Source organism: Coenobita brevimanus, chromosome 93, assembly GCF_032717465.1.
Source record: "Coenobita brevimanus isolate Jiangsu-jjx chromosome 93, ASM3271746v2, whole genome shotgun sequence".
Classification (NCBI taxonomy): domain Eukaryota; kingdom Metazoa; phylum Arthropoda; class Malacostraca; order Decapoda; family Coenobitidae; genus Coenobita; species Coenobita brevimanus.
Window position 1 is genome coordinate 10,252,941 of NC_137046.1, and position 18,629 is coordinate 10,271,569.

Sequence of the window (18,629 nt, forward strand, 5' to 3'; positions counted from 1 at the left end):
GTAATGTTCCTGTTGGTTCTCATTCTCATTGCGTCTGTTCATGTCAATTATCTCTCGTTGTGGGCTTTCTTGTCCCCAGCATCATTCTTTTCTCCGTGGATTAAGCACTTCACTCCAATGACGTCTTTTCTGTTTTATTCTTGCTAACTCCTGACGATTCTGTTCAAATAAGCAGATACGTTTTGAACTGGAGAGATTTCACAGAGCTTTCAATACCCTCACAACAAGAAATACCCACCTAAGGCGTTTAAAACCGGCTGCAGGTGGCTAAAACACACACACACACACACACACACACACACACACACACACACACACACACACACACACACACACAGTTACACCACCGGATTCAGGGGTTTAAGAAGGAGTTTGGAACCCTTCTTAGGCCGAAGCATAAATGAAGCTCTGTCGAAGGTAATTTCCTCATGCCCTGCAGCCACGGCCAACTCAGCGGCCAGCACGAGTTTGGCCAGAGCGACCTTCACTTCCATCAGGGCGAACCTCATTGCTGGAAGGAAATACCATCATCATCAACAACGTGCTCGTCATCATGGAACAGCATTGCTGGAGGGAAAATTACTATGCTAGGGCCGTATTATTAACACTGAATGCAGGAAGGTGTGAGTTCCAAACATGTGATGGTTATTTATAAATTATGGAACACCTGTTGTCAGATGTGGTTAACCTCCATCACATATTATCATCAGGGTCAATAAATATTGTACAAAATATTGTACAGAATTAGAATATTCTCCACATTTTCGTACGATATTCATAAATATTCTTGAGCCAAGGTGCTTATGCTTCTATATTATCTTACAGCAACCAAATACTTCAGAAATCAATTAGAATGACTAATATTTAAAAAAATGAAGCAAAAACACCCGCGTCAAACAATCGGTCTGAAAGTGTGTGTGCATGATCAGAGGGCACCTGTGGGTATGGAGCATTTCAATAAAAAACTGCTAGAAAATAATCGTGTAAACATGAAGAAGGACCTTCCACACTTCTAATCTACTTTTTATAACGTGATTCGATACAGTGCTTGTTTGTGACACGACGGCTGCCCGATATCGTCTTGTCTTCCAAATTCTCACATTTCCTAGAAACTGAGGATACTTAAAAAATTTTCAAGCCCAGTTGACACACAAAGGAACTTTGGGCACGTCCAGATAACCATCACAATCGTCCATATATACGAGAAAACTGAGTGTCAATGCCAAATCCACAGGGAGCTCAGGTCTGAAGTGTGGATTGGATTTTCACCGTAGCTATTATTTTCACCCTACCACCTGCCTTAATTTTCCGTCATGGGGTTGAATTGATGTTGAGTTCGTGTCTAGTGCAAAGGTAGTGAAGTAATATGAGTAGCCTCGTCATATCAAGGTGAGGTCGGAACCCAATTTTTCCTTCTTAGATACCAGTGTATCAAGGAAGACAACAGCTCATCATTCAGCACGATGAGATGACATTTTTAAGCCAAGTTGAAGTGAATGTAGTATAGTGGGCAAGATAACGAGGTGACAACTACAACCACATGTCTGCTTCACCTGATAATGTGGTTTAGAGTGCCCCAGCTTGGACATAATTCCGGTCTAAGGTGTCTCTGGAGCTGCCTACGTCTCGGACACCCACATCTCCGGCTTTTCAGTTAAGCCAAGGTAACTGAGTGGCAGCGTACTGTAGTGAGAGGAAAGTCGTCAGTCTCTTTGGTGCATAGTGCTACATCAAGCTGAGGTTGGGTTGAAACACCGGGACCAAAACGTCGATGCCGAAGCTGATACTTGGCCCTGCTGCTTTGACTCTAAGGTATGGCTCGTTCACGGGGCCGTGGTCGGGGTCGTGGCCGGGGCAGAGGCATCTCCTCTGACTCTCACGATTCCCGGTCCCAGGCTCAGGCTACTAACACTGCTGGTGCTTCCATGCCTGCTTCTTCTCACACGGACCTACTATCTCCTTCAGCTTGTGGCGCATATGGTTCCGATGTGGGAGGTGAGGCAATTGGGTGTGATAGATGTGATAATTGGTTTCACCCTAAAGCTATGTGTTTCGGTCTTCCAAAAAGATCGATTGCTGAGATTATAAGATTGGAGGGTGAGGGCATTCTGTTTGTATGTCTGAAATATAGAGTTAATGGGTGGACCGCCAGTTCACCTGCCCACCCCAATTCCCCTAACAGTCAGGGTGTTGTAACAATCGATGGAACAGTCAAACAGATGTCGGAGATGGTCCTGGCATTATGTGTCATGGTCCAGTCTCTCCCAGGTCAGTTCGCCACCCTCCAGCAATTTGTTGCTAAGGTATCCTTGGCCCTCCTGCCCCACCTGAATCCTCCCCCAACGGTGAGGCTGTACAACTCACTATTCGCGAGGAGGTGAGAGAGATGTGATATAGAGAATGCAGACACAAATCAGTAATTAGTAGAGGACTCCCAAATGCTGATCTGAACCAAGTAGATTCTAAATTCAAGGATATCTCCCACTTTCCGGTGAACAAAGAATTTAATATTGAAGCTGTTGTATGTTTTGACAGGGACAGAGGCATTTTTCGTGGTAATATTGCTGATGATGCAGACAGGAGACTATTGCTTTCTAGATCTTCTCAACTGCAAAATTCTGCTTATGGTGCCACCCTTATACAGTATATAGAGATTTGACATACATCCAGAGGCAGGAGCTCCTCCATAGGCGCTCTTCAAACTCTGGGGTTTCCCATCCCGGCCCAGCACCAGTTGTCAGTCAACCCTCAGCCAGGTCAGAATCCCCCTCTCAGGAACCTAATGCAGCAGCTCAAGCTCCCCCTCAGCCATCTCAAGGTATCACACCCAGAACAGCTGCTCCCGTAGTCAATAGTGCTTCTTTAAACTAGTAACTCAGTCTTCAAGTCGAACTGATCCTTTTTTCTCCATTTGCATCTCCCATATCAATGTTAATTTCATTGTCAAAAAAGTTAATTACCTTGCTAACTTTTTGTATGATAATGATATTTCACTTCTTGGTGTGAGTGAATCTTGGCTACTACCATCGGTGCCTAGTTCTGTTATTTCTATTCTGGGCTACACAATTCTTAGAAGGGACACTGATGGTGTCATTCCAAAGCATGGTGTCTGTCTGTATGTTAAAAGTTCTGTTAAACACCTTGCCATACATGCCAGAGTTCCAAATACCCTAGTTGTATTTCTACCTGTTTTTAATATCTACATCATAACGCTCTACCATCCCCCCTCATACACGTCTATTGAAAATGACAACTAACTAAATTTTATTTATGATTTTTGTGCAGACAAAGAAGTAGTCCTCATGGGAGATTTCAACCTTCCTTCAATCAAGTGGAACCATGAACTGATGCATAATGGAATCTCTCCAGTCGATTCTCAGCTTCTAGACTGCTTCTCCTCTCTGGGCTTGACACAGTTAGTCACTAAGCCAACTTTCTACCCATCAGGTAATGTATTAGATCTAATACTGACTTCAGAAATTGACCATACTGGTGAAACCTGTGTACTTCCCCCATTCCCTCACTGCAGTTACAGTCCAGTAAATACAAATTATATCTTTCAGAACCAATTCACACATGAGGATGTACCCAGTGTCAGCCTGTGGCACAGAGATAATTATTCTGAGATTAATGACTTCTTTGAGCATGTTGATTGGGATTCTGTATTTGCTTATTCAAACCCTGACCAGATGTGTGCCTGCTTTTGTAGCATTCTTCTCCCACTAATTGACAGATTCATCCCCTCTAGATGCTTAACCAATTTTTCTCACCCTCCCTGGCCTATTAAGCCTCCCAAATTACTCTCAAACACCAGGAAAAGACTCTGGAACAATTGTAAAATGCTATGCGGGACCCATGGAAAAAATGCTCAGGAGGCTCAAGAAGCTCTCCGCTTGTTCTTTGGACATTAACCACCAGTACAGGAACTTTGCTGTAACTAGTCAGTCGAGATGTGAGACCTCCCTAGTAGAACTCCTCTCAACCAACTCTAAGGTTTTCCATTTCTACATTCGGAGGAAAAGGTCTGTAATCCTACCATTGGACCTCTGAAGACATCCTCTGGGCAGATTGTTCATGATGCTGTAACCATGTCTGAAACATCTGCAACCTCCTTTGCCTCAGTTTATATCTTAACTTCTCTGCCATCTCCAGCCCCCAACCAAGCCTTTGATGATTATGTTCCTGATCTTGACATCAGCCTTAACAATGTTACAAATGCCCTTGAGCAAACTGGATCCCTCCTCCTCCATGGGCCCTGATGGTATCCACCCTTACCTTCTTAAGCACTGTAGTCCATCGTTGGTATATCCCCTGCTGCTGATCTTCTGGGAATCTTATAGCCAAGGAACTCTGCCACAAATTTAGAAAATGTCTGATGTCATATCTATTTTCAAAAAGGGTTCTAGATATGACCCTCTTATGTACAGACCTGTTTCTCTTACATTGGTCTGTGTCAAAACTATGGAGTGCATCATTACCAAATTCATTTATGAGTACTTTGAATCCAATGACCTGTTCAAGGATCAGTTTGGCTTCAGACCCGGATGATCAGCAGAAGATCAATTTATCATTGCATATAACGAAGTTACCAACTCGCTAGATACTGGCTACAATGTGGACACAATCTACTTTGACTTTTCAAAGGCGTTTGATGTTGTATGCCATGATATCCTAATTGTCAAACCTTGAAACCTGGGTATCAGGGGACGTTTATTGGACTGGATCAGGGATTTCTTACTAGATAGTGAAATGAGAGTTGTTGTCAGTCACCATCTTGGCAACCCCAGGAGGGTATTAAGCGGTGTCCCACGGGGCTCGGTCCTTAGACCCCTCTTGTTTTTGTTGTATGTCAATTTTTTAATAATGATGTGAACTCACCCACGAAAATATATGCAGATGATCTCAAACTGTATGTAAACATCAAGCTAGATACAAACCAGAATACTGTCGATAATGTGACTGCCTGCCAAGCAGACATTAACACTCTTGCTAGAGTTTCAAAATCTTGGGGTTTACCCATGAATACTGACAAATGTGTAGACCTAAGATTTATCTGTAAAAATATCCCATGGGAAGAACTTGGCCTTTCTGACATGTACTACCTGTATGAGTTACTTATTCCTCAGAGAAACTCTGTATCTGTCCTGGGAGTGCTGATTGATTCCTGACTTAAATTTCACCAACATGGTTCATAAAGCTGGAGCTCTGTCAAACAGTATTCTGAAGTCCACAGTAAATCGCGATGCCTCATTCATGATCCCCCTATATATCTCCTACATCCATCCATTGCTGGAATGCTCCTCATCTGGGGTACATGGGCGACCTTAGGCTGCTGGAATCAGTCCAGCGACGTTGGACAAAGTCTGTACAGGGGCTTGAACACCTGAACTAAAAGAGCAGATTGAAGGCTTTGAACTTATTCTCTGTTCAGGAAAGACTGCTTCGACATGACATCATCATGTACTGGAAATATTTCATAGGAACTCCTCTTTGACCCCAGATGATCTGTTTGTGTGTCCTCTTTGTCCTACTACTCGAGGTCACCAGTTCAAGACTGCCCACTCCCGATGTCAACTTGACGTGTGTAAGAGATTCTTCAGTATCAGGTGTGTATGTCTCTGGAATCCCCTGCCCGATTCTGTTTTTTCTATTCAGGACCTAGCTTCTTTTAAAGCAGCGGTGGCTCAGTCGATAGAAAGGTGGCCTGCAGTCCTACCTGACTCACGTTCAAATCCCCACTGGGGCAGGGAACAATTTAAGGATTTGAATTTAATAAAAGCAGACTTTACTGGAGAATGAAAGACTGACTAAGAGGGTGTATGTAGGTGAGGTGGAGGGAGGGAGAGGGAGGGGTAGACCGAGGATGAGGTGGAGGGATGGAGTTGAGAGGTATATGAGGGAGGGGGTGTGAGTTGGGGGGAGGGTAGTCAAATGGTGGGTGACAGAGTGACTTGGAGGCGTTTTGTCTGTGGCCACCCTTTGCGGGATTAGGGCGTCGGGCTATGGATAGATAGATAGAATAGACTTTACTGATCTACCAGAAGATCCGCCGACATATTGTAAAACTACCCCTGCTAATACCAATACACCAGTCCTGTATGAGACAGCCCTAGCATGTATTCAATATGGATGGTGGGTGTTAGAGCCAAAGTGGTGACATGTAGAGAGGTGTATGGTATGTAGGAGGACTACTGGGCCTTGAGAGCAGGCTGTGAAGCCTATGCCTAGAGTCAGACGCATAAAAAAAAAAAAAAAAAAAAAAAAGGCTCTCACTTCCCATCTCGGCGACTCCATGTTCCAGTTCCATTAACTATTGTGATGATATTACTTCTCTCTTGACCTATTGCTATCTGCCCCTCCACCCCCATCTTTCACTCTTCTGCAAGTAGTTACTTCTTAGCTGCATATGGTGCACCTTCTGGCCTATATCTTTGCTTTTCTCTTTCTTACTCATTTCTTATTTTCCGTGGGCTGGCACATCAGCGGTGTGTGGCTTCCGTGGGCCCTTCCATTGGGCAGGCTTAGGGTCCGGGAAGCCACCAGGTAAGATAAGATAACCAGATAAACAATGTGCTGACATAATAGGCTCCCACTGGTTGTCTTGAAGGACCTTTAGCCTTTTACCCTGCATTGTGCCCTTGTCCTCAAAATCTAAAAATGTTCGACCTTACCTTAACCTAAACCCATTCACCAAGTTTTGTTGAAAATGGGTCAAAAGTTTAAGCTGACCTTACCCAGTAACCGTGGCCATTGTTCTGTTGTTCTGAAAATAGAATAATTTTATCCTCGCTTAGCCATATACCGTTCTACAAAGATTCATCCAAAACGAATCTGACCAAATCTGAGTTAGAAGATCGAACCTTTGACCCTGCCCTGTGACATTTACCTCTGACCAATAGTTTGCAAAACTGAATAACTTCACTGTTTCCTATCCTTCCACCAAATCTGGTTAAGTTTTTGTTAAAATCGGTTCAAAACTCTGAGCTGTCTTTGTTCTTGAATTTAGATCTATGTCCTATTTCTCGGCTAAAAATCAATCGTCTGTTCCTATGATGGTTCTGAATAATTGTGACAGATTAGGTAGAACTCGTTCAGTGTTCGAAGTAAACAAAGACAAATAGACAAGGACAGCCAGACAAACAGGATCAATCACATAACTCCCTCGCCGTGCACAAGTGTTCATAAAAATGACAAAACAAAAACTAGTTCTGATAACAACTACTTAGGAAAACTGTTTAGCACAGAAATTGAACAGTCTCATAAATAAGTAGAAATAAACAATCATCAGAAAACTTCGGACAAACTTTATCCAAGAGTTTGATCGGCCAGACAATCGAACTCGGGTCTTATGAGTACTGTTCCTGGCACAGCGCCAGTGCAGTTTCTGCGTCCCTAATATAAATAAATAAATAATGGGAGACGGTCATCATTGTGACCTGATTGCTGGTATTAGTTAGGATAAATTTAGGGTAGGTTATGTTAAATTAAGGTAAGGTTAGTTTCAGTCTGATTTCGGTCAGATTAGGTTAGTTTAGGTAATTACAAAAAACATCCGACACCTTACTACAGTTTCTGGGACCCATTTAAAATTATAAATGTCAAATGACTGATACTTACCTTGTTTGCTGGCAGACCATGCTAGTATAGGTCAGGTTAAAGTAAATGAGATTAGATTAGACTAGATTACCTTTGGTTTCTTTAGGTTACGTTAGGGCAAGGTTAGGTTTAATTAAGTAAAAGTTAGACTAGATTAGGCTACATTAGGTATTGGTAAACAGTGATTGACATGGCCACTTACTATTGCAGTTATTTGGTCCTATTCCAAATCGCATAAGTCTTAAGAGCTTGATGCTGACTTTGTTTTCAGGCGTATTAAGTTAGGTTCCACTGGGTCAGGTCATGTTAAGTTAGGTTAGCTTAGGTTTTAGGTTAGGTTGGTTATCTTAGGTAGCTTAGCTTGGGTCATGTTAGGTTAAGTTAGATCATGCTATATTAGATATCACAAAAGCAATAACACACGGGATGTTACCAAGGCAGTTCCTGGGTCCCGCTCCGAAGGGCAGATGAGTGAAGTGCTTGATGTTGGCCTTGTTCTCGGGCATGAAGCGATCTGGACGGAACTTGTCAGGCTGGGGCCAGTAGCGGGGGTCGTGGTGGATACTCCAGATTGGAAACTGTACCAAGTCCCCTGGCCTTAGCACCACTTCTGTCCCGGACACTCTAGGCAATTTAAATGAACAATGTTAGAGGGAATAGAACACTAGAGTTTTCTCGACCATGGAAGGGTTAATAGGGTGCCAGTAATAACAGTCTCCATTGACCAAATCTCAGCTGGAATACAGGACTAGAGTAATCCTAAGTATGAGTATCAACAACGCCACCAATAACCCTCGTATAGTGGGAAAAAATCATATTTTATTCCAGGTAATGTTATATCTGTGTGCCTGTAAGGAAGTGACAACCGCCTGACGCCTAGGTATGTAGAAACTGTTCATCTCTCTCAAGCATATTTAGTAGAGCCATTATGATCTAATGAAGGTCAACAGAGATATCCTTTGATCTTAGATATACGATACCTGCAGTGACACACGAATCACAAGCAAAACTAATATGGGGAATTAGATCAGGTTGCCATACTCACTGTCACCTCAGCTCCTAACGCCCTGTGTTCAGTAACTGATTAATCGCTTCAGGCATTCTGGGACTTATGAGTATAAATCCTGATCATCATTAAGAATGAGACTGTGATTGTCAATGCTTGTAGCTTGTCATTTTGAACGCCCCAATTTTCTGCGGTCATATGAGCGGCAGTAACAACACATTACTGGTCCTGGTTTACTTTCTCATGAACGTTTTCGACTATTAAGAATTTCACAGCAGTGTTGTGAGGGTGGTAAAAAATAAAAGGCAGAGACATTACCTGTCAGGAATGGCGGTTTAGGATTAATGCCCATCAACAGTGCAAGGGTCATTAAGGCAGGTTATGGATTTTTTTTTTTTACTAAGTTCCAAAACTTCTGGAGAACATGAGTGCTAAACCCACCGTCCGAGAGCAGCATGCGGCCCTCGAGGAGGTTTGATGCGGTCCACAGCAAGCAACAGGAATAAAAACTGATATTACTGCACAATACAACAAATAAATATGAACAATATTGTTATGATACACAGGCGTCTATAAACGTACCTCCGGCTCACGCGGCTTGAGTAAACAGACATGAACTAATCTGCAACAGCCTACTTATCGTTACAGTATTAAATTTTAAATACAGTATAGTAATCAGTGTTAGGATTGTGTGGATTAATTAGTTACTTTTGCATATATTAATTGGTGCGCTTATTCACAAATCTGGCACATTCACCCCAGAAGGCTCAGCACCACTGCTGTAGAATAAATGTAGCCTAGTCATCAGATTTACATTTAGGTTTCCATTGCTTACTACGAAGCTGCTGGCCCGACAGAGCTGGGGTTTGATTCCTGATCCGGGCTGCTGGCAACATGTATTCATACACCTTTTCTGGGTTGGTAGGTAAAACGAGTACCTGGGGTAACACTAGTAACACCCAGGCCATGAAACTTTGGTAACCTTCATGATGCGGTGGCTGTTCATTGCAGGATAGTTTATGAATTACCTTCAACAAGCTTAAAGGCCAAAGTTACGGAGATGAGCTCCACGGCAACACGCCCCATGGCTGGATTAACAGGGACATTGGGAAAACAAAGGTTATTCAACAGTCTGACTGGCCAGAGGATAGCCGTGGAGGCCTTCCAGTTGTGGGAAGGATATCCTGCCATTGTTACTGGCTCCCAAGACGTAACTATAATGTGTATTTGCGAGAAATACATAGAGATTCTCCTTTGTCCTTTCTCTGCCATTCCTGCAAAACATGGGCGTAGCCAGAGGGAAGGCCAGAGGGGTCATGCCCCCCATATTCACAAAACGTAGAAATATATATATATATATATATATATATATATATATATATATATATATATATATATATATATATATATATATATATATATATATATATTATTTATTTATTTATAATTTTATTCTGATTCGAATGATCGGCACGAGCGTTTATACCTCATTGTTGATGTTTATTATGCCGCGTTTTCGTGAGGCCTTTAGACTGGTATCGACCGGTTTTGACCGGTCTTATTGCTGTTCTGGCGAGACAATTAGACCGTACAGATGGTCGAAGGCAGTCCTGTCCCAGAAGCTAGCCTAGGCTATACCGGTCTGTTCACAAACTTATGCGGGTCAGCAACAGCCAAGAAGGAGGCCAGGAGCGTCCGTGACAGGGTGTAAACATCGATGGTCAACAATGGCGGACTTGGGAATAAGGTTTGTTTTAAATTACATTTTTAATGCTAGTAGAAGCACGTGATCATCCAAGGATGGAACCAAGTAAATCTCACCATGAAGTAGAGGCTTTATACTGTACAACTTTAGGTCACACGAAATAAGAGCACTAAAGCATTAATGGCCGAAATAAAATTCGAGGAGAAGCAGAAGGATAGCTCAAAATTCGTCAACAGAATACACACTCAGTCATCTTCAACTTCTAATGTATTCTGTGAGCCTTTAAGGCAGGTTTCAGCCCAAATTGTTTGGGAATTCAGCAAGAACCTTTTATTTCTTACCGTAGTGACACTCTTCTAGGCCACTCCCAATCACTCTTGCAGCCAATAGGAGGTTTAGACAGGATCGGACCGACATTAGCCTGTTCTCGCTACCACTTACGAGTCCAGACCAGTCTAAACCGGTCCAAATTGGTCCGAGAAAACGCGGCTTTACTTTGAGATCAAGACCTAATTTAGGACTAGGAAGTACATATATTTACTTCTTTATGTCTCGGGTTTATCTACCGTTACTGTATACGGTCATTTATACTGTTTGGTCTCTGATTTTGGCTCCAGATCGAGAATTTTTCCAAATCGGTGCTCAAGCTTGGTATTTCTTGGACCTTGTGTATGGGTGTTATCATTTGCATAATAGACTGGACCAGTGTACTAGATAGGTTTAGATATTTTCTTGTCAGTCATGATTGTTAGTTATGCTTGACTGTCTGCAGTCTATGGGGGGGCCTTTGAAATGACGTTGGTCATTGATACATTTAAGGAATATGATGGTCTCACCATGTCATTTGAAATTTGAGTAGGCTAAATCTATCTATCTCTCTGTCTATTGCCTGACGCCTCAGTCTTGTAAGGGATGGCCCCAAACAAATCGCCTCCATGAATGCTCGGATGTTTGGACGACGGGCGTTTGAGCCATGGGCCACCACCCTAGGACGTTTTGGGCATAGGTTAGGTTAGGTAAAGTTCACAACACTTCACACTTCAAAACGTCCCAGGTTGGTGGCTCATGGCACAAACGTCCTTGGCCGAAACGTCTTACATTCGCCTTTGTCACCCTGTCCCTTGTCACCCGGCTGCCCTCTTCCCAACTCACACCCCACTCTCTTATATACCTCTCAACTCCATCCCTCTATCTCATCCGCGGTCTGCCCCTCTCCCTAACTCCATTCACCTCACTCACATACACCTTCCTGGTCAATCTTTCATTCTCCATTCTCTACACATGGCCAAACCACCTTAGAGTATTCCTCTTAACCTTTTCAACCCACACCTACATCACACCACAACTCTCTTTCACTTCCTCATTTGTCAGCCTGTCTCTCCATGTAACTTCACGCGCTCCTCTCAGATAACTAATTTCCACAGCTCTCACCCTAAACTTGTATCCTTCTTGCAAAAGTTCCAGGGTCCAAGCTATACATCTCAACTTGATCATCTGATCTACACAACCTTTTCCTTTCCTAAACCAACGTTGTTCTTCTCCAACAAATTCCTCTGTTGTTTCCCTCACTCTGTTAATAAGTATCCTGCTATATATCTTTCCTAAGGAGACATATTCCCCTATGATACCACATACTTCTCTTTCCCTTTACCTTCGTATAAAGGGACAATTATTCCAGACTTCCAGTCCTCTGGAATTCTACCTTCCTCCCAAGCTAGTCTACACATTTTTCACACCCAATCCACCACACTCTCCCCCTTATTTCAGCATCTCACCACACACTCCATCTGTTCCTGAGGTTTTCCCCATCTTGATTTTCTTCATTGCTTCAACTACTTCCATCCTGCTAATTACTTCCTCCCTCCTCACCTCTCTACTTCTCCCAGTCATTCCCCAGCCGCCGATACTTGCATTTCTTTCACTCTGTGCATTCAGCAAATCCTCATAATGTTCTCTCTATCTGTTCACTTTTTCACCCTTGTCCACCAACACCCTGCCATTCCTATTTCACTTTCCTATTACTTCCCTTATTACCCTGTCTCACTTTTTAAACTCCTTCCAAAACAATTTCTTGTATTCTCTCCACTTCTCACTCAAGTTCCTCCCAAATTCAACATCTACTCTCCGAAATGATTATAAAATATATATATAGCCTAATGGTTTAGTTCTGGTTTAGAGCGTCATTTTAATGTGTCTTTTTTTGGACGGTAATTAGCTTAGACAGTAACTGTTTTGTTTTTACAATTTTTTTCTTTATTTCGGTTATTAGGTACCACATAATTCCTCTCAGAAATGCATTATTTTCCAATCATATTATTCAAGCAACCCAACGAGTTTGTTCTATTATTCTCAAATAACCAATTAAGAAGCTCTTTTTATGCAATACAACGTATCTAAGAGCATGAATTTTCACATTTCTACTCCAGCCGAGATTATTATTCTGTCAAATGCTAAGAAAATGCATAGGGTATGGGAGCCCACATTTTAAGTTTACAGGCATTTTTCTTTGAGTGTACAAGGATTTTTTAAAGGGAATATACAGGCATTTTTGTTAAGGAGATATACAGGCATATACATATCCCCTTAAAAATGCCTGTATACTTAAAAATGCCAGTATACTCCCTTAAGAATAATGCCTGTATACCCCCTTACAAGCTCAAACGCAGTTCAATAAATTCGTCTGACAAATTACTCTTCAGTTTAATGAAATCGCCTGGACACCAACAATTGCATTACACAGTTCACTCCCATCGTAAAGTTGTTATACTGGTTTTAACCTAACTTGACATAATATCCCCCCCAAGCAATAATACTAAGTGAAAGTAAATTTGGTTAGTTAGGTTAAGGTTATTTAGATAACTGATGATTATATATCAATATTATTCGGGAAAATGTTCTAATTTCACTGTTTCACATTTGTTCTTGACAGATTAATGATGTCTGAGCCTAACAGCAAAAAGAAAAGAATTATCCAGTCTGATACTTCCGTGTATTGTTTTTTATTCAGAAAGCAAGAAAACACTAATAAGCAACGATCAGAGCCTGAATCTGTATCAGAACCAGCATCATCAACGTCTCACTTTGTTGCTCTAGTAGTTCATCTGTTATCACGTCTTCTAAATACATGACGTGCCCAGGACCATTTCCTCTCTCTCTCTCTCTCTCTCGCTCTCTCTCTCTCTCGCTCTCTCTCTCTCTCTCTTATAAGAATGTGGATATCTTTTACTTTTGTTTGCTTTCTTATCCAAGTGCCTCTTTTCTTGTGTCTCCAAGTTATGCCTAGCATGTACTGTTTATCGACTCCATTCCTCTTTGGGCATTCTTATGCTTACGTTATAGACATTTTGTTACACTCCAAATTTCTGATCCGTAGATTAGTACAGGGAGGACACATTGTAAACATTTTACCAGTGTTCGGCACTACAGCTATAATACAAGAACCTAATTATCGAAGCATTAGGTTTTTCTGGTCGAACTATTGTGGCGGGTCAGTTTCGAATTAGTGATCGTCTTATATATATTTGGAAAAAAAAAATGGCAGCTTACAGTAACAAAAAAAAAAAAAAAATTAGATCTAGCGGTAACGTGGTACCGGTATATTGGGTAATCATAGTGGTACAGAGTTACAGTGTATACACATTATAAAAAAATAATCAAAATATATTTGTGCATTTCATGAAGTACAGCCGTGGACATTAATGGTGATATACAGTACAGTAGGCTATACATTATCGAAGCTGTCTCTACCTGAGTTGAATCTATTTTTTTTTTATTTCCACAAAATTTAGTAGAATTAATGTTCACACCTGTAGCCTTCTATAGTACTTCACATTTTATTTTGCCTATATATCATCCAATGATGCAAAGTTACCAGTGGAAATTCTTGCCCCCCCCCCCCAATTCATTATCCTGACTACGCCCTGGCTGCACAAACGGATCTTAGTTACAACTCTGACCCGTTTGTAAGACTGTTAATAGCTATGGCTTCTGGACGTTAAGTGAGGAATGCTCATGCATAGGATAAGTCAAGCATTATATTAATTTCAAAGCAAATGAAAACATGGCGTTTCAGCTTACTTGTATGGCTTCGTACACATCCGCTCCCCCACAAGACCAGGTGGGCACAGCCTCAGGGATTCTGCAAAAGAGAGATAGATAGATAGATAGATAGATAGATAGAGAGAGAGAGAGACAGACAGACAGATAGAGAGAGAGAGAGCTAACAGCAGTGTAATAACCAATCCCTACAGTCTCTACTCGTGCACTGTGTACATAAACAGCCTTGGAGTACTTGATTTATTGTTTTTTTTTTTTACCTCTTTATACTAAACAAACTGAAGCCCAGTTCACACACCTTCTCACCTTGGATGTGAACTCACTCATTTATGAAGAGGCATTTATTTATTTATCAATTTATTTATTTATTAGGTTAAGTAACTGGATAAGCGGCTAACATCACAAGCCTTCAACAAGAACGACCGAGTTCCGAGTACAGCCTTACTGAAACCAACGCGAGTAAGATCAATATTAGCTATTAAAAAGGAGCCATGGTGAAGTAACGTAGAGCAGACTGAGATTCTAAGAAAGGTGTCTGGTGTTCGACCTAAATATCAAAAGTTGCTCTTTATTTAAACCCCCTGGGGGTAGGGGGGTTTCAAGAATACTCCCCCATTATCCCTGCTTGTCGTACGAGGCGACTAAAAAGGTTGGTGGTGGGTTAGTGCCCCACGCCGTAAAAAGAACTAACTAAAAAAGCGAATAAAGTGCCTCGGACCCGAACGGACCATACGTTGACGACTAAGGAACGGACAAAGGACATTCTGAGGGTGGGAACATGGAATGTGAGAGGAGTGAATGATGAAGTGAAAGAGAGAGAGATTGTTCAGGTGCTTGAGGATGCAAAAGTGGATATATGTGGATTGACAAACTAAATGGAAAGGTGAAAGGTTGAGGGAATGGGAATATGGTTTAGGTATATGTGCGGGAGTCAATGAGAATGAGAGGGCAAGAGAGGGAGTATGTCTGATGATAAGCAAGAAGGGGTTCGCAATAGCCAACACCTACTTTCGTCGTAAGATGGTCCACCGGTATACATGGAGAGTAATGAGGAGGATGGATGGTGAACTTGTTGAACGAAAGGCAATGATAGACTATGTGTGTGTGGATGAGCGAATGAGAAGACAAGTGTTGGATGCCAGAGTGTGGAGAGGGTGGGGGAATGGAGTCTCGGACCATCACTTAGTGATGGCCAAGGTAGAGCTGCAAAGAAAGTGGTTGAGGAGACGAAGGGGAAGACAGGAGGAAGCAGCTCCTGTGAGAAGAGTGGAGAAATTGCAAGATAGTGAGAAAATGACAGAGTATAAGAGCATAATGAAAGAAAGATTGGGAAGATATGAGCTAGAGCAGATGGAAGGGGTGGAAGACGTATGTAAGATATTCACGGAAGAGATAGGCGCAGCGTGTGAGGCGGTTTGTGGAGTGAGGAGGAGATGCAAGGGTGTGCAAGGGACAGCATGGTGGAATGATGAGGTGAAACGAGCTGTGGAACAAAAGAAGAAGGCATATAGTGAATGGTTAGCGAGTAGAGGTAGGGGAGAAGATGAGAGAGAGAGAAGAGAGAGGTATATGTGAGCAGGAGAAGGGAGGTTAAGAGACTGGTGAAGGAGAGTAAGAAGAAAGTGGATGAAGAGTTTGGGAGGAATCTGAGTGTGAAATGGAGGGAGAGTAAGAAATTGTTTTGGAAGGAGGTAAAGAAAGTAAGGCAGTGTGAAAGGGAAAATAGAAGGGGAGTGAAAGATAGGAATAATAGATTGTTGGTGGAGAAGAGAGAGAAATTGAGGAGATGGAAGGAGCACTTTGAGAATTTGTTGAATGTAGAGAGTGAGAGCAGTGCGAGTATAAGTGGTTGGGAAATGGCTGGGAGAAGAAGAGATGAGAGGAGGGAGGAAGAGATCAGTAGGGCAGAAGTAGTGGAAGCGATGAAGATTAAGTTGGGAAAGGCCCCAGGAATTGATGGAGTGTGTGGTTAAATGTTTAGGTAGGGGGGTGAGATCGTTGTGGAGTGGATATGGAAGTTGTGTAGATTGGCTTGGGAAGAGGGAAGGGTTCCAGAGGACTGGAAATCAGGTATAATTGTTCCTATATACAAAGGAAAAGGGGAGAGAGAAGTATGTGGTAACCATAGGGGTATTTGCCTTCTTAGTGTGACTGGTAAAATATATGGCAGAATACTCATTGATAGGGTTAGGCATATGACAGAGGAGCTAGTTGGAGAAGTACAAGGGGGATTTAGGAAGGGAAAAGGGTGTGTAGATCAGATATTTGTTCTAAAATGTTTAGTGGAGAAGTATCTGGAGAAGGGAAGGAAAGTGTATGCTGCCTTCATGGACTTGGAGAAAGCTTATGAGAGAATAGGCAAGGTATGTGGAAGGTATGAAGATTATATGGAGTGGAGGGGAAATTGTTGAGTGCTGTGAAGACTATGTACGAGGGACTAGGGCTACGGTGAGAGTGGTTGGTGAGCTGGGTGAGTTCTTTGATCTCAATGTGGGACTGAAACAGGGTTGTGTGATGTCTCCATGGCTGTTTAATATATACATGGATGGGGTTGTAAAGGAGGTGCAAGGTAGGGCAGCGGATGTGGGGGTGGCTCTAATGAATGAGGGTGAGATTTGGAAGATTTCGGTGTTGCTGTTTGCTGATGATGCAGTATTGTTGAGTGAAGATGAATGGAAGTTGCAAGGTTTGGTGAATGAATTTGGGACAGTGTGTAGGAGGAGGAATCTGAAAGTTAATATAAACAAAAGTACAGCTAAGGTGTTTGAGAGGAATGAAGTCACAGTCTGCAGTGAGGTTGGATGGTGAGGATATGGAGAATGTGAGTGCATTCAAGTACTTGGGTAGTGTGATGAGGAAGGATGGAACTTTGGGTGATGAAGTGCGTGAAAGGGTACAGCAGGGAAGGAAGGTTGTTGGTACACTGAAAGCAGTGATGAGAAATAGGGAGGTGAGTATGGAAGTTAAGAAGTCATTGCATGATAGTATTGTGATCCCTACCCTGACGTATGGAAGCGAGGCGTGGACCTTGCAAGAGGGGAACAAGTCAAGAGTGAGAGCAGTGGAAATAAGTTACTTGAGAGGAGCATGTGGAGTGACGTGGAGGGACAGGTTGACGAATGAAGAAGTGATGGAACGTTGTGGAGTGGATGTGGATGTGGTTGAGAAGATTAGGATAAATACACTGAGGTGGTTTGAACATGTGAAGAGAACGGAGAATGAAAGACTGACTAAGAGGGTGTATGTAGGTGAGGTGGAGTGAGGGAGAGAGATGGGTAGACCGAGGATGAGGTGGAGGGATGGAGTTGAGAGGTATATGAGGGATGGGGGGTGAGTTGGGGGGAGGGTAGTCAAATGGTGGGTAACAGAGCGACTTGGAGGTGTTTTGTCTGCGGCCACCCTTTGCGGGATTAGGGCGTCGGGCTATAAATAGATAGATAGAAAAAGTATAAGAAAACAGAAAAGTAAGGAAGAAAAACCAGTTTGACTTCAGTAAGACAGAATGAACATATATGCAATATGTGTACATCTATCTATAACACACACACACACACACACACACACACACACACACACACACACACACATATATAAATATATATATATAAATATATATATATATATATATATATATATATATAAATAATGTGTATCTCTCTCTCTCTCTATCAAAATCTATATCTATCTATCTGTATATATATATTATCTATCTATCTATCGTTTCGTTTCGTTTCGTTTCGTTTTTAAAGGCTCCAAACATGCTTGCATGTGTCGGCCTTGGTCACCTAATGGCGGCTCTCCACGCTGCACGATCCATTGCAGCCTCCCTGTTCAGTCCCTTAACCCTAAGGTCACACTTAATGACCTCGTCCCATGTCTTTCTCGGTCTACCCCTCATAACCCCACCCCAAATAGTAACACTTCTCACCTTCCTCACCCAATTATCATCCCCCATCCTCTCCACATGTCCAAACCACCTCAATCTACCTCTCCTCATCACAACACCAATACACTCCAGTCCCATCCTACCTCTCAACTCTTCCATTGTAAACCCAGCCCCTCCAGGCCTTGGACGCAGGGACGCACTGCACATCCACCTAATCCACCTAATCATTGTCTATATCTATGTATCTAACTATCTGTCTATATCTATCTATCTGTCTATCTATCTATATATATATATATATTGCCAGACGCCTTAATCCCGTACGGGTGGCCACAAACAAATCGCCTCCATGTCGCCCTGTCCCCCGCCATTTCACTGCC

General features: G+C 42.4%; 1 protein-coding gene across 1 annotated transcript in view; it reads right to left on the minus strand.

The window, feature by feature from the left end:
• Positions 1-296: 296 nt before the first annotated feature.
• Positions 297-18,629, minus strand: part of LOC145412501 (cytochrome P450 9e2-like) — a 51,426-nt gene continuing 33,093 nt past the window's right edge. The window contains exons 4-6 of the mRNA XM_080282388.1: positions 14,385-14,445; positions 8,030-8,220; positions 297-511 (exon numbers count right to left, since the gene is read on the minus strand). Of these exons, the coding sequence (XP_080138514.1) occupies positions 339-511; positions 8,030-8,220; positions 14,385-14,445 (425 nt within the window). The 3' untranslated portion in view covers positions 297-338. The remainder of the gene's footprint in view (positions 512-8,029; positions 8,221-14,384; positions 14,446-18,629) is intronic.